Genomic DNA, 16,747 nt, shown 5'->3' on the forward strand with positions numbered 1-16,747 from the left:
TGTGCTAGAGATCCTTTCTGAGGGCTTTATGCCAACTGCATACCTCCCCACTCACACCCCGTTCCCCACAAACTTCTACTCGTCCTGAGACAGGGAGACGAACCGAGGATGGACAAGAAAAAATTGTTGGGTGGGTTCACGTGGCTGCCTGCGGGTCAGGAGTTTCTACCTCCCTCCCTATTGGCCATCAACGGTAAAGTGGGGCACGTGCCCCAGGGGAGGGAGGCTTGGGCCTGGTGAGCCAAAAATTACTGTTTTCTTCGAGTTACCTGGGTGGGATCCTGTGACCAGACAGCCAATGGGGGGAGGGTGGGAAGGGGGACATGGCAGGGGCACGGCACTTGCTCCAGAAACATTCCATTGGCTACTGCTCTGATTCTCACCTCCCTCCAAGGTTGGAACCTGTCCCAGAGGTGAGAGTGTGGGAGCCTCGGGAGGGTGTGAGCGGGAGGAAGGTTGGGTGACTCCAGGGGAAGCCTGTCAGGCGCTGTCACCGCACAGGCTTGCTCCTTTGCAGGGATCCCAGACACAGAATGACGAGATGAATCCCCAAGTCACCCCTCCTCCCTCCTATGGAAGCTGCCTGGCCCGCCTCAGTCCCCCCCTGACTGGCCCGTCCCCGACCTGAAGCAGAGGGACATCAGGGAAAGGGGACAGAGGTTGAAGGCTGATGGACCGATAATCTCGCTCTGCTGAGGGTCCCATTCTCCGGGCGTCAAGCCCTTTGTTCCCAGGAAGAAAACCGGTAGGAAGAAGCCTGTGAAGACAGCAGTCTATCCGTAAAGGAATCCCCTGGGGAACCCTGACACCAAACACAGAATCCATTTTAACAGAAACCTCCTTGAGACAGATAAGTCCCTTCTGAAATCCACTTAAATTCTTTTGCTATTACCAGGAACACTTCACAGACTTTTTAAAATACCTTTTTTTGAATAACATCACAATGAACAAAATAACAAGATGTTAAAACTAAAAAACAAAACAAAATAATAGTTCGATTTTGTGTAAGGCTCATCCCCAGGATACGGCAAGGGCTGAGTTCCCTGACAGCAGGGGCAGTTCCTTAATCCTGGTCTCACCGCGTACACCTGCTTGCTCAGAAGTCAGGAGATCAAAGCCTTTCCTAGCTGTCGGGATCTCTAGAAATCATTGTTCTGGGCATCTCAGCCTCATTTTCTCTGGATTGTGGGATATAGCCCAGAGGAGGGGGAAGCCCAGGCCAGGGGCCTTCACGACCCGGGAGCTGAGCAGAACCAGGCACTCCCACCCACACGCACACAGCAGGCAAGGTCGTTTGGGGCAAGTATCCCCAGGCCTCCTGCCACTGCCTTGTCACCCTTCCCATTCCCACAGCTAGCCCTCAACGGCTTGTAGGAGCTGCTTAGATGCCTCCTCCCTCTCTCCCACATCCAGCAGTGCCCACCAGGGCCTCAGACCCCCCACTGCCCCTTCCGTGAGCTCAGCCTTGGAGCCCATTGAATGAGGACCTGCAAGGTCCTCTAACCCAGCTTCCCCATTCACCCAGCACCTCAGGGCGCTTACCCCATTTGGCCCTTGACTTTTGGGGGGACAGAGTTTGCGGTTACCCAGAATACCAACAGTGTGATTACACCTACAGTTCATGTGCCCTCCGAGGTGGACATCAAGTTACAGGTGACTCTACAGAATGGGTCCAAGTGAAAACAGAGGATGCTCCATGAGAGGAGGGGAAAAAAGGAGGTTAAAAGCAAGGAGCAAAGATTTATAAAGAGGGGAAGAGAGACAAAGCCTCGGTGAAGAGAAAGCAATCAATATGGAGAGGCAGGTTAATTAAATATGGATAATGCAATGAGCCCGTGCAGGCACCGAGAGAGGGAAAAGCAAAAAGCAGTACTCACTGTCTCTGAGCGGTCCTCATGGCCTGCGGGTCTCTGCCTACGGGATGGTCAGAGAGGCTGTGGGTGAAGGAGCTCTGGGGAGAGAGCAGACCTTGCTTTTAGCGGTTTAGCAGTCAAATCCTCGGCGGGCGAAGAGCATGTGTGCATGCACACGCAGGCACCCGCGGGCACACACACACGTCTCCACATGCATGCATGCACAATACACCTCCCACCACTTGTGCCGGGCAGCGAGCAGCCCCGCTGAAATCGCTTCTCCCCGTTTGTCACATCCAATAAATACTGAAGCAGCCTACACCCAGCGGGTGGCGGCTCGGCTCGGCTCAGCTCAGCTCGGCTCAGCTCCGGGGCAGAGCCTGCACGCCCATCCTCATTGGAAGGATGCTGGAGGTGCCCCTGAGCGCGGCTCGCCTGGCACTCCTCCCGCACCTTCCTCCTCAGCTCCGCGAAGCTGCTTCCCTGCTTCTTTGGCTCACGCTCTCGGGGAGAGGTCCCCACGGCCCAGAGCCGCCTCCCTCTGCACCCAGAGGCTGTGCAGGGGGCAGCGGAGCCGTAGGCATTAACTCTTTCCTGCCGCCAGTGAAATCAAGTGTCTGGGGAGGCCCTCTTCTAATGATAATGAGCTCCGCTGCCCGCTGAAGGCTGGCTGCCGCTCGGGGAGCAGGGAGCATAAAGACCTTGCCCCAGACAGCTGCTGACAGCAGGAGCCACGCCGAAACCGAGCCTCCTAATGAGCCGGGAGGAGGGGGCTGTCTCGCTGGGTGTGATGTGATGTGATAAATGTAGAGAGCAAGAGAGTGACGGGGCAGGTCACACATCAAATTCCACCTCCTTTCTCCCAATTTCTATCCTGCTGCAGTACCGAGCCCAACCACCAAGCCCCGAGTGAATCACCCCCTCTGCCACCTCTCAGCTGTCCCCTTCCTCGACAGAGGCATTTCTCCACTCCCACCCCTCCCCCGGCCCCGGCCCCGGGCCCCCACCACCCCACCCCTCACTGCTTAATGAGAAATTTCCACCGCCCTGAACGTGTGTGTAATTTCCAACTCTGCACTCCCGTCTCTCACCTGGTTTTTCCTACAGTGGAAACCCACCTCTCGCCCTCATCCATCACCTAGCAACTTCCCCCTACTTGCCTACGTTTCGGAGTGAGACTTTTCCATTTGTTCTGCCCATTCTGCGCATTATTCCAATTTTTCTGTCTTCTACTTTTTTTTCTCCCAAACCACCTTACCCACGTGGACCTTCACACTGCCTGTTCGGTTCCAAAGGAGGACTCCCTCTTCCTGCCTGCCCCAGTGCTCTGAGCGTGGCCCCTGGCCGGCAGTACTCAGCACCACCTGGGTATGTGTTAGAAATGCCGAGTCCCGGGCCCCACCCCACACATACAGGGTCGGAAACGCCGGGGATTGGGTCCATCCAGCCTTCCAGGGGTTTCTGACACCTGCCAACATTGGCGAGCCACTGCTTTGGGGTAACGCTCAGATTCTCCTCATTCCGCTCCAAGGTGGGTCTCTGGAGCGGGGTCCCCTGCTCCCGCTCAGAAACCAGCTCCAAATGCACCCATCCAGCCTTTGCTGCAAGTTTGTTTCTGAAACCAAATCTCTGCAGAAAGAGATGGCTTTTTCATGAAGATATTCCATTCCGTCTGCTTCACCTTCTACACAGGGTCGGAAGCATTTGTAAGCATTAACAATTCCATGCCATAGTGAGAGAGGGTGATGTTATCCCGGGGTTACAGATGAGAAAACTGAGGCTAGACGGGAGGCACCGCTTTTTCCACAGTGACGCACCTACAAGGAGCTCGAGGACCGGGACTTGTCCTCTGTGGCTCCTGCGGCAGAGCTTTTGCCACCACATCACGCTGGGACCCAGTCTTTCCCGGCAGATCTGCTGGTGCATGACCTGCCTCCTCGCAGGGAAATGATAGGAGGAAATCAAGATTCTGATGCTGCCTCCACAGTGACTCATTGTCTCTGCCTGAAAATGCCCGCAGTGCCCCTCTGTGAGGTGAAGGGAATGGGGTGTTACAAAGTGAGATGCAAAGGAAGCATCTTCCAGCCCTCACAGCCCCTGGCTTGGCCCCTGATGCCCGCTGGGATTCAGAATTTAAGTAGAAAGAGAATCCCTTCACTTCTGGCCATGCTCCTGGTACCGTACCATAGGAAAGAGGTGCACAGAACTGGTGATCAAAAGCCCACTGAGCCCTAGCCGGTTTGGCTCAATGGATTGAGTGTCAGCTTGGGGACTGAAAGATCCCAGGTTCGATTCCAGTCAAGAGCATGTACCTTGGTTGCGGGCACATCCCCCATAAGGGGTGTGCAGGAGGCAGCTGATCAATGTTTCTCCTCTATGTTAATAACTCTCTATTCCTTTCCCTTCCACTCTATAAAAAATCAATAAAATATATATTTTAAAAAAATTTAAAAAAGCCCATTGATCGGCACTTCCCTGATCCCAAACAAGTGTATAGCATAAGGGTATAGCATATAACCTAATGTTTAATGAGCCCTTACATGTTAGTCACTGTACCAAACATTTGCACTTGTGTTATCTTGCTTAACTCTCACAACAAACTTACAAGGCCAATGGCATCTTTATCATCCCCGCATTACAGGTTGACAAACAGAGACAAGTCATGGATAAGGGGCAGAGCTGGTGTCCAATATCACACTGCGTGCTCCCTGCCTCAGCACTGGCCCTCATTTAACACAGAGGCAGTGACATGAGGGGACTTCTCCTCTCTGAGGAGTCTAACCTGGTGGGATAAGGCCTCCTTCAGGCCTCAGGCAGCCATCCAGGATGGAAAGGCACCAAGGAGAAAGGTCAGGGCTGCAGATGGGCTCAAGTCTCGAGTAGAGGCCGACCAACCTTAACCAGGCTCCAGAACCTTCAATTAGCCTTTGAGCAATAATATAATCACTAGTCACAGGAAGTCAATAAGCTAAGCCAAATGATTAAAGAAAGATACAATAATTAATAAAGTTGATTAATTAAAGTGCAAAAGAGAACAGGAATATAAAGAGCAGAAATTCAGTAGTGTGTGGACACACAGCGGCCATGAATAAAAAGAGAAAACTAAAATTAGTTCAAACTTTTCCTTCCCCTTCTCCCCCCTGCCCCACCAAATATTTTTTATTGATTTCAGAGAAGGGAGAGGGAGAGAGAGAGAAAAACATCAATGAGAGAGAATCATTGATCAGCTGCCTCCTGCACTCCCCACACCAGGGATCGAGCTGGCAACCTGCCATGTGCCCTGACTGGGAATCGAACCATGACCTCCCGGTTCACAAGTCAACGCTCAACCACCAAGCCACACCTCCCAGGCCAAACTCTTTTTTTTTTTTTAATCAAAACACTCCTAAACACCAAGGAGTAACCACACTGCACCCTAGTTTGAGAAACACAGACCAAGTTTGGCCCCTTTTCAGGGCAGGACTCTCTCTTAATCGTCCTTCCTACAGAGCCAGGTGCATAGGGAATTCCGGGGTGTGGGGGATTAAGCTGCACTGAGGGGGAAGCTTTCTGGCACCATCTCCCCTCCTGAAGGAGAGAAACAGAAAAGGCAAGCAGGTTGGAGTCTAGTGAGAAGGGCATGCACCTACTTGAACTCTGCATCATGGGCTTGGAGCCCCTGCTCAGGAATCCAGAGCTCTGGATCCTTTCCTGGTTGCTGATGCCCATGGTTTTTCCCAGGAAAACCGCCATTACAAGCCCAGCTCTGGCTTCTCAGGCCGCCCGGACTCTCTCTGCTCTTCCCAGTCCACACTCGCCCTCCTGGGAAACCACCCCTTGCAGGCACTGGCCACTGCTTCTCTCCAGGATCAGGGTTTCCATCCTGCCTCTCTTCAGCTCCAGACCAACGTCCCAGAGGCCTGCTAGACAGCCCTCTCCTCTCAGACTCCACAGGCACCCCTGCCTCTGAAGTGACCACCTTTCTCTTCTAACCCTCCATCCCTGCAGGCACCCTCTGTGTGTTCATGGCGTCCCTCCATCCCAGCCCCTCAGGGTAACAAGCACAGGTATTGGCTTTGTTTCCTCCATATCCCTTTGCTGAATTGGTTTTGAAACCTTGCCATTACATCTGTGAGCAATTTCTCAACTTCACCCCCTCCCATCCATGGACACTGTCGTGTCAGAGGTTATTTGGCACACAGCACAGTGCGTGGCCTTCCACCCTCCTAAGTAACTGACTTTCCTGCCTGTTTCATCAGCCCCCCACAAGCCTTCTGGCATGAGGTACCCAATGAACAGATACCATAAAGCAGGTCATCCACACAATCTGATGGGCTCCATGCAGCTCCTTGTCCTGTCTGACAGTCCAACCACATTGCCTCATTTATCCATCTAATGTCATTGTGCATGTTTGTACACACATGCACGTGCACGCGCACACACACACACAATTCCTCAGCTGCTCCCTCTCCCCAGACTGTCCCTACCCTGGATCCGCCTGGTAACTCCCAGCTCCTCCTCCAAACCCAGCACCTCCAAGCTAAAAATCCTCCTTTCCAAAGCTTTCCCAGAACTTCCTCCGTCAGAAGGAACCTCTCCATCCCGACGCCACTGCGCTGCTGTGATTCCCTGACAGCCCGCAGCTCCACCTAAAGTTCATCCTTGTGTCTTATGTTTCCTGGATTCTCCTAAATGACTACATGCTCCGCAAAGACAGATTCCAGAACTACTCCCCTCGCTACCAATCCCCACCGCCTCGTACAGAGCAGGTATCTAAGGGATGCCAGCTGGATTCGGTTTTGCATTCACAAAAAATCTGAAAAATCACAGAGTTCCTTTGGGCAGAAACACATTAGACTTCGGCAGTCTCCGGGTCAAGACTGAAGTCGGCCTAGCACTAATGACACTCAAGGGCAGCAGCTCGGCACTGGCAGACCATCATCCCCAACAGCCCAGCTGAGGAGGGTGGAATTAGTCAATAGCTAAAGGAGCTCATGGCATCATCGCACAAAAATGTGATTACATTGAAGATGAAGGGAATTAAAGGCTGCAATGTAATATTTTTAAAAGCCATGATAGTGGAGGAGGAGATTTCTTCCCAAATGCCCTGGGTGTTTACTTAATCAACACGCCACCTAGGATATATAGTGCCACATGAAGAGCTTTTGGTAAAAATAGTCATTCGGATGCTAGACCTGAATTCTGGTCAGCGTGCTTAAGCTCTCCGCAAATCTTTTAAGAGCAATTTCCACTCTGTAGCTTCCTAGTAACAGTAGAAACATGAATCAACATATGCCGCATTGATTTGGGGTTTCCATGGAGACTGGAAGGACACAGGGAAGGGAAGGACAGAAAGAGGCCACTTGGCCCAAAATTCTACTAAAAAAAAAAAAAAAAAAAAAAAAAAGGCATCTCAATTTCATTCCTCTGAGCATTACCAGCCTCATTTCCTGTTCATCAGTTCAGACATCCAGTTATTTAATTGGTAATAAGCCTGCTCGACTTCTCACAGGAACATCAGAAGGGACAGGGAAAGAAGTCAGCAGCCCAAGGTGTGGGCTCAGGAAGTTTGCAAAGAGAACCCGAGAAGCGAAGGATCTGGAATCAGAAGAAAAGGGCCCCTGGGCCTAACTCTGCCGTCAACCAGCTCCATGACCCTGACGACCCAGACTAGCTGTTTGATCACTAACTAGCCTAACCAAGCTCGTTGAATGTCAATTTTCTGCTTTGTAAAACCTAAATGCACAGCCCCGGCCCTGTCTAATTTTTCAAGGTGGTTACAAGAAAGAAATGAGAAAGGCAAGGGGAAGAGAAATGCTTGGCAAATTCTAGTACACTGTGCACTATTATTGTAACTGATAATGCCCTGAGCTTCCCTTTAAGTGGAATTTTGCCAGTAAGCAAGAACATGCAAAAGAAAGATGGTCAATTTAGTGGTAAGTAGCCTGACCTGAGGGGGTTGGGGGGGAAAGACAGTGGATTAAACATCCCTGAGTTTTCAGAGCTGTATATGTGGGCAAGTGACTCTCTCCCTCTCTGAGTGTCATTTTCATCATGAGCAAAATGAGTATCACAGCACCAATGTCTCTGGCTTGTAATAAGGATTAAGTGATATCATTCATGTACTCGAGTGTTAGCACACTGCTTGACTAAGGGCAAATGACTGTGTAGTGGGAGCCACTATTATTAGCTTTATTGACTGTTTCATCATCTGTTAAATGGGACTCAGAATCCCTACTATTTCCCTGCTTTACCTAGAGGATTGCTGGGAAGATGTCTGCTCAACTACTTGATACGCTGTTTGGGAAAACGTGTCAAATAAATAGAAGGTTATTATTTCAAGGTTCAGCTTTATTGTCTGCTCACTGGGGTGATACAAAACTGTGTAAAACATATTGGTAAGGATTTTTAAGCTTCTTGATGGATAGGAGGGTTTCATAGTCTCCGTTACCTTTTTCATTTTCTCTTGCTCCTCTTGTGCCCTCATTTGTCTCCTTATGCTCGATGCAACCTTTTCTTCTCTCCTGCCTCTGTTCTTTATTCACTGTCTTTATTCTTCTTCTAAGTGGTCTAGAAGGATTGTTAAATTAAATTTAGGAGGCTTTGGTGTCTAAACTCCAATTGTTCCTTAGGGATCCTAAAATTAAATGGTATGCCAGCACTGGGGAAAATGACATAAAATGGGTAGATATTTTTTATTCAAATTCAAAATCATAAAAATATTATGAGACAATTGGGGAATTTCCAGCACTGATTATACATCAATATTAGTGTGATATTGATAGTAAGATTATTTTTTTCTTAAGCAACCTTATTATTTCGATAGACACTCTGAAACATTTACAATAAAAATGATATGGTATTTGGGGCTTGCTTCCTCTAGGGTGGGAGTGAGGGATGTTGAAGTGGGTGGTAGTACACAGGAGCTCACTGTTCTAGTCTTTTGACTTGTGTATATTTAAAGTTGTGCATAAATTATTTTAAAATAGTGTCACCAGTGACAATATGTGCTTCAGTAAAATGAGTATACAACATGCAGGGACACTGACATGTAGAAGGGGGCAACCTGAATGGGAATTGATTTCCCTTGTAAGTTGTTTTCCCTGTGAGTAACCTATTATTTGACTGCAAGGGAGCAGATGCTAACATTCATAGAGGGTTAGAGAGGGACGACTCTTAGCTATCACCTGCAGAAACTAAACTTTAAAGACTTTGCCGAAGGTCACATTTCATACAGGCAGAGCCAGGACTCATGCCCAGAGCCTCTGGGGCAGCGTCCGGTGACATCCTTTCTTCCCTCAGAGGAGCTGCCCGTCTCCCCACCCAGGTTCCAGGGCGGCAAGGCGGCCTTGGATGAGGAGACAAATGGAGACCTGTTCGCTTACCTGAGCAACCTCCCCGTTCCTATTGTAACCTCAGCCTTCCACAGTGAACTCTGCTTTTACAAATTAGCTTCCCAGCGGCCAGCTGGCTTCTGCCAAGGCAGCTGATGGGCAGGAAGCCAGAGTGTAGAGACAGCCAGGGCTCATGCACCACACACAATCCTTCACTCCTGCCTCTCGGATCTCCTGATTCATCAAGGTCGCCGTTTCAGTAGGGTGGGAGGGATGGAAGCAACATTGTGAAGGACGGAGGAGGGGATGGAAAGAGGGGAGTCAGGGATTATTTTTTTCTTAAGCAACCTTATTATTCTTTCAGGTAACCTTGCTGACAAAAGGAGGGTGCCCAAGTGAACTTTTTAAAAGTGAAATTTCTTTTTACTTGTAAGTATCGAATAACACGGCAGAAGAGAAAAGTGACAGAGGAAAGAGTTGAAAAAGCTCAGTAAGTGGGAAAGGATGGGTTCAAGGCCACAGGAGGAAGGATTCTCCTCGAGCAGACACATGTGAGAAGGAAGGAAGGATGTGTGTAAATGTGCATGGGTTTGTAGGGGAGAAGATGGGGGAGCAGGTTGAGGTCCTTCATACATTGCATAAGTATGAATAAATATTTTTCAGCTCCCCATCTCCAATATTTAGCACAGAACCTGGCACTAAAAAATGATCAATAAATTCAGTTGAGTTTAAATGAACCAGCCAGCGGTGAGGTGAGTGAGACCGTGTGTGGGTCAGGATGCTGGCCAGAAGAGGCAGTGTGGAGCCATAGACCTCGCACAGGCTCAGGTGACACATGTACAAGCTCCAACGGTGCCCCTTATGGCTGGCTTGCGACCTTGCTTTCTTATCTCAGAAATCAGAATTTCTAAGGTGATGCCAACTTCTTGTATTACTGTGGAAATTCATTGAGATATTTAAGCCCCCATGGACTGTACATTATTCAGCCTTATAAAAACATGAAGGCACATCGACAGTTACCAGAGTCATGGCAGGCCAAGGCCTAACACCAAAAAGGGGTGGCAGGAGAGGCTGCAGAGGAAGGGGCAGCAGGGGCAGAGATGGAGAAGCGGTGGGACCTAGTTTTCAAAGCCCTAGGACTGGGATGTCAGAGCAAGGCCCTAGCACAATCAACGCGGGCTCTCTCCTCCCATCTCATGTGCCAGGGCGCTGGTTCTCCATGTCTTCCCCTCTGTATGCAGGAACAAAAGCTTTCTCCTTGGCCATCGGGGCCTACAGCTGTGGGCAGAAAGCAGCTTCAACACTCTCCCCCTCCTCTGAATATAAAATAAGCTCTTCTAATCCTCCATTTCTAATGACTTCAGCCAATGGCTTTTATGTCCTCCCTTCCTGCTCCATTCTCGCCACCCACTTCGAGTCATGCAAAAAAGGAAACCCCACAGCATCAGACCCAGGGATGGGCCTGGCTGCAGCAACAGCGACAGGAAATAGCGGGGTGAAGACCTGGCCTCCAGGAGACAGCTCTCCCACCAAGACCTGCTCCTACCGTCACCCAGTCCTCTAGGAAACAAGAAGCCTTGCCTTTAGGCTGTGCTGGGTGCACATTAATGCCTGCAGCGGGGGCGGGAGGAGGGACTGGGGCTGTGTGGGTGCACTCAGATGCACAAAGACGCTGAGCAAATTCTGACACTTTTCCTTAAGAGACAAAGCCCTGACAGCAATCTGCCTTAAGCCATTCAGCTTTTCTGAGACCCCTTTCTTTCTAGAACCTTCTGTGGAAAGATTCAAAAGCTTTCTGGAAAGTCCACACTGAGCAAACTCTTAAAGGTCCTGATGAGAATGCTGATGCTTCATGAACAGTAAAATATATATATATTCATATATTCTAATCCCCAAAGCAAAGAGGGGAGAAGCAAGGAGCATTTCTTAAGTTTCTGGAGAGAGAGGTGTACGGACAAAGAGGACATAAGAAAGCATGAAACAGAGTCTGTGATAGAACAGAATGAAAATTCTAAGCCATGAAGTCTTTATACAAAACAAGACTGGCATTGATATGGCACAGTTACAACCTACAAAATGCTTTCACATTTCTTTAGCTGAACTTGATCAGGTAGCTTAACCTCTTTCAGCCTGAGTTGGTTTGGGGAAATTTGGGAGGATTAAACAGTGAAATGTAGGAAAAGTACCGAGCAACGTTGCCCAGCACATCTTGCTAACCGGGAGCTATCACTATTACTTTACACTGACCCTCACATAGACCTTTGGAGGCATGCTGGGCACTTGTGCCCATTTTACAGATTACAAAAACTCATTTTTGATAGTCCTGATTGAAGGGCTCAGGGTTACTCAATGAACAGCCCTACAGAGACTGGGACCCAGGACCAGCATGGCTTTTTCCAGGCTACACAACATCTCGGCAGGTTCAGTTGCTGCTGCTAACTCACAGCCGAGACCCACATGTGGCGGGCTTAATGGAAATATGATGGCTTTTGCCCAGCCAGGCAGCCACACTCTCACCAGCCCCCGAGGAGTACCTGGCATTTGTGAGATGGCATTGTGGCTAAGGAACCCTATTCTTCAGATCAGAGAGCACTGACCCATGGGGAAAAGATCTTGGCTCCATCAGCAGGTTTAATTCCATCAGACAAAGACTGTGGAGAGGTTTTCAGATTCCTATAGGTGTTAGGCACTGGGTGAAACTGTGTTAATGTTGTTGTTGTTGTTTTCTTTTTAATGCCAAAAGGACCCAGGTGCCAGGAGCGGCATACGCTTGCCTGGCCATGATGGGCTACAGACCACATTACACACTCCAACCCCCACTCACCCCACCCATCGACCTTTTTCCAGGAAGCCTGCTCTAAGGACGGAGCTGACTGCAAGAGGTTAATAAAAACTAGTTTGCCAGATTGACTGAGTGCTCATGGAGCTATCATCCCCCCAAATAATAATAACAGCCATCAGCCCAAAACCATGCTGCCTGTTTAGAGCTTAGAACTTGCCCCAAGCATGCGTCTGACCTCATAACAGGTATCTCACTCCCCCACTTGCCAGCACCTTCTCCATCTTCCAAGAAAACCCTCAAGTTTTCCCATTCTGTGGAAACAAATAATCCCAAAATAACCCAGGTTTTGGAATAGGGTGGGCTTCCTTTCTCATGTCGTTAGATTGAAAGCATCCCAAGATCAAATGTTGATCTAAATATTGAAAGTCAGATGTTCAGCCCGCCGTGAAACAGGGGACTGATTCTAAGTGGCTCTCACACAGAAAGAGAAAAGCTGCCTTTTCCCCCAATGTCCCCGGAAGTCCCTACCGAGGCATCTCTGGGAAGAACGCTTTGAGCTGACGTCAGGGACTCATCACCTGTAGGCCGCAACGGTGCCCTCAACACACTGCTGAGAAATTGGTGACCTCCCCCCAAAAAACTGTAGCTATGTTTGAGGATGGGTACTAAGTAGACTTATTATGGTGATCATTTTGCAATCTATACATCTATCACATCATGAGGTTGTACCTGTGAAGCTAATGTAATGTTATATGTCAATTATACCAATAAAAAAAAAAAAACCTGGTCCCAGCAAGTCTTTACTTAAAGTACGTCTAAGAAAATAATGCAAAATGTGAGCAAATTTTTAATATCATATCAGCATTTTATGTAATGATAAAAATACGGGGGGAAATTTTTTTAAAGAATTGGTGACCTGCCAATGGGTTTGTTAATTAATTTGATGGTGGGAGTCCCTTCACAATGCATACATGTAGTTAATCATTGGGTTGCACACTTTAAACATAATACAATCTTTCTTATCGATTACACCTCAATAGAGCTGCAAAAAAAAAGAAAGAAAGAAAGAAAGAAAGAAAGAAAGAAAGAAAGAAAGAAAGAAAGAAAGAAATTGGTGATCGCCAGTATTTTAATCTCCCTCCAGCTCGTGGTGGGGGGAGTCCTTCTGCATGGGAATGTGTCACCGGTGTTAGTCACCAGTGACGCTGGAGACCTGCACCATGACGGAAGATGAAACAGATGCACGGCTGAACTGCTATGCAGGCGACCAATTTAAAACAACAGCCGAAGACTGGAATGAAAGGGAAAGAGACAGAGCCATAGTCCAGAGAGCAAACCACGATGCTTTCAGAGCCCCTGAAGGCATCTGAGGGAGGAAACAGCATCCCTTTGGACCAGAAAACAGGGTTTGGGGACCTTGGGAGTTGGGATCAGGGAGGAGGGAGAACATAAAAGGACATTGGCAGCTCAGCTCCTCCCCCCCCCCCCCCCACCCCCAACAGGGGAGAATGAGCAAAGTCCTGCATCCCTGCTCCTGGCAAGGATGGCGGGCTTCTCCGCTCTGAGGAGCTGTTAGAGAATAAACGGGGGTCATGACAGGACAGTGCCGCTTCTGCCCCAGCTGTCTGTGCCTCCCAGCAGGACTCCCACTTCCCACTCAGGGTGGCCAGCTCAGCCAACTCAGGCCCTGCCCGAAAGAGCTGCTCCCTCTTACCTGTCTGGCGGTGGGCAGTGCAGCTAGGAAGGTGTGGCTGGCTCGGGGCCCCAGCTGGGCATGGCTCGGCGAAGCCCTGAGTGACAGCGTTAGCCACCTTCTGGTAGGGGAGGCCACTTCACCTGGCACCCTTAGCAGAGCGGCTACAACCCACCGCTCTGCTGGCTCGTCTCAGGCTTTGCATCTCCAGAGCTGAGAAAGAGTGAGCAGCCGGGAAGGGGGTGGGGAGGCGCAGGGAGGGGTGAAAGATGATGAGCACTGCCAGGCAGAGTTGGGGGAGGACCCCGGACTCCGGCAGGATGGCACTGCCTGTGGCTCTCCCGCTGACAGCTCCCTCACTGGCAGCTGCCTCCAAAGGGACGAAGGGACAAGGGGACAGCCACTCTGGAGAATTCAGGGGAGGCAGAGTGCAGAGGGTGGCAGACGGTGGAGGTAGGGGAGGGAGAGATGGCCTGGGTTGCACAGTGGGAAGGAGGGGATAACCTGCCTCAGGGAGAGAGGATAACCTGCTTTGGTTCAGACACAGCCCCTGCTGGAAGCATCTGCTGTATGAGGTTGGGGGAGGTGGGGGGGGGGGAGGGGTAGAGAAGGGATAAAGCCACCTGGCCTGCCTTCGGGGCTGTCTCTCTCCTTCCATAACCAACAAGGCCACCCTGGCTTAGGAATTGGAATGGGTAGGTCATTTAGATCAAGCACAGTTCCAACTTTCTCAAACAGGGGGGAAACATTAGGCATAAAAGACTACAAGGCATACATACAATGTTGAGTGTTATTTGTCACTCTGCACTGCAGGCAAGCCTGAGTGACCCCCCTGCCATCAGCCCAACCTGTGACCAGGGGACTTGTAGGAGGAGGAGGAGGGGAGGCCTGGGAGGAGATGGAGAGTGTGTGTCGTGTGATGCTTCTTTCCGTCTGTAAAGTTCCATTTGGGTGGTCAGAAGCTTGGGCCCCTGCCTGGAGCAGCTCCTGAGCGTGAGGAGTACCTAGTCAAGTCAGAATCTCGAGTCTCCTTGACCTGCCACCCATATGTAAGGGTTCACTGCGCAGGCCCCAGAGCTGACAGTCATGGGCTCTGTTTACAACCACAGCCAGAGAAAGAGGCTGACACAGAAAAACAAATAAACAAATAGTGGAAGCTGGAAAAGACCAAAGCTGGGGAGTACTCAACAAGGGCAGTTAATGAAGGGAAAAGCGATCTCAAATAAGGGCCTTTGGGGGCGGGAGGAAACAGGATGCAGAGGGAGGAGAACCAGACCGAGACAGATTTCTAAGGAATTGTCCTTCCCGGCGACAAGCTGGTTCTCTTCCTTCCAGGCCTGCCGCTGAGGTCTTGACAAGCGCAGAACCAGATGACCCTTCGGGGAATGACCGCTACGCTTCGGGTCCTGCCTCTGTTGATGTCAGGATCACATCACTGCTGTGTAATGTTTTACATCAATTCACTAAAATCAGGTGAATTCAGCAAACAGTCATCAGAGCCCAGTGGGTGCTGTGGACCACAACATCCTTGTCATGTCCCAGGAGACCCAGAAGAGGAGAGACTTAAACAAGTGACGCAGATGCATGGATGATGAGCAAAGGACTCAAAGAATGCCCTAAAAATGCAGATCTCCCGTCCACCTAAGAAATCAGAGACATCCTTTCAGAGGAGGCCTCAACTGACCTGCACATTGAAGGTCACCTGTGGATTTCGACAAGTGGAATTAGAGAGGAGAATTCAAGGCTGAGGAACAGCCCCTGCAAAGGCACGGAGTCTAGACATGCTCTTTCTAGGGAGACTGGAGCAGAAAGTCAAGTGTCCCAGGAGAACAGAGTGGAGGAGACCATTTAAGGGGGGACATTAGGACCAGATAGTAAAAACCTTTAAATAAAGGAATGTCGGTCAAATCACCTTCATGACCAGATCTGCATTTTGAGAAGATATTGAGTGGAGAGGTATTAGAGGAAAGTGAAGCCAATCAATGTTTTGGTAAGTCTTAGGTGAGAAAGGGTGAGAGCTAAAGCAAGGCAACAAACTTGAGAAGGAAGAACAAAGCACAGAGATTTGGGAAGGTTGAGCCAGCAGGACTTGATTTGATCAGGGGAGCAGAGGAGTTCAGAATGGGGAAGGATGGGAAGAAGTTGAGAATGACTATAATCTCACCTTTGAAGAATGGCTTTAAAGACTAGAGGATTTAGGAAGTAGAGCAGGTGTAAGTTGGTGAAAGAAAAACTATAGTGTGTTTGGTTTGGGGTTGGTTGAGCTCTGTTGATACCCCAGAGCAAAAGATGAAGAGCAGCCGAAGCCGGTTTTGCTCAGTAGATAGAGCATCAGCCTGTGGACTGAAAGGTCTCGGGGTTCAATTCCGGTCAAGGGCATGTACCTTGGTTTCGGGCACATCCCCAGTAGGGGGTGTGCAAGAGGCAGCTGATCAATGACTCTCTCTCATAGATGTTTCTAACTCTCTATCCCTCTCTCTTCCTCTCTGTAAAAAAATCAATAAAATATATATTTTTTTAAAGATGAAGAGCAAATGGAAATACTGTACAGCATCAACTGTTAGCAAAGAGGTGTAAAGCTGAAAGCTCTCTACGTGAAGATCAGAGATGATAGGAGTTGGTGAAACACTCAAGGACAGCAAGAAGAGAGCGGCTGAGGGCAGAACCTTGAGAAGTGACTACATTTAAAGGAGGCATCAAGAAAAGGGATCAGAGTGAGAGAGTAGGAAAACCAGAGGAATGAAATGTCACAGAAGCCGGGGAAGATGAGAAGCTTTTGAGAAGGAAGAGTCAAACACATTGCGGGTGATGACTGAGCTGAAAATGGCAGACTCTGAACTTTAGCCTGAAGTTCAGACAATAAATGCAGAAGCAATTGAAAGAATGAGGGTATTACCTAGTCCACCCCTAGTTCTTAGGTACGAGAGGTTTGGAGGGTAAGTAGCAGAACACACCACAGTTCGATGTACATATGCACATGCTTAAGATAAATGTTTAGTAGACAATTTATGTACATTCTGTGTCCAGTAGATTAGACAATTTATGAATTCAATCAACTTATATTTATTTAGTGCCTCCTAAGGGCCAGACACTGTGCTAAGGATAC

General features: G+C 49.3%; 1 protein-coding gene across 7 annotated transcripts in view; it reads right to left on the reverse strand.

Annotated features, from left to right (window-relative positions):
• The window catches only part of RGS8 (regulator of G protein signaling 8), a 36,467-nt gene extending 22,578 nt beyond the window's left edge, over positions 1–13,889 (reverse strand). Inside the window, exons 1-2 of one of the 7 annotated variants that reach the window (XM_084866604.1) lie at positions 13,663–13,889; positions 1,878–1,951 (exon numbers count right to left, since the gene is read on the reverse strand). In XM_084866604.1, coding sequence (XP_084722730.1) covers positions 1,878–1,897 — 20 coding nt within the window. In that variant the 5' untranslated portion in view covers positions 1,898–1,951; positions 13,663–13,889. Of the gene's footprint in view, positions 1–1,877; positions 2,167–2,306; positions 2,456–12,220; positions 12,237–13,662 lie in introns of those variants that run through there. The other 6 variants (XM_084866603.1, XM_084866601.1, XM_084866607.1 and 3 more) reach the window with 6 other exon arrangements.
• Positions 13,890–16,747: the final 2,858 nt, after the last annotated feature.

The sequence above is a fragment of the Pipistrellus hanaki genome (genome assembly GCF_964339955.1).
Source record: "Pipistrellus hanaki genome assembly, chromosome: 18".
Classification (NCBI taxonomy): Eukaryota; Metazoa; Chordata; class Mammalia; order Chiroptera; family Vespertilionidae; genus Pipistrellus; species Pipistrellus hanaki.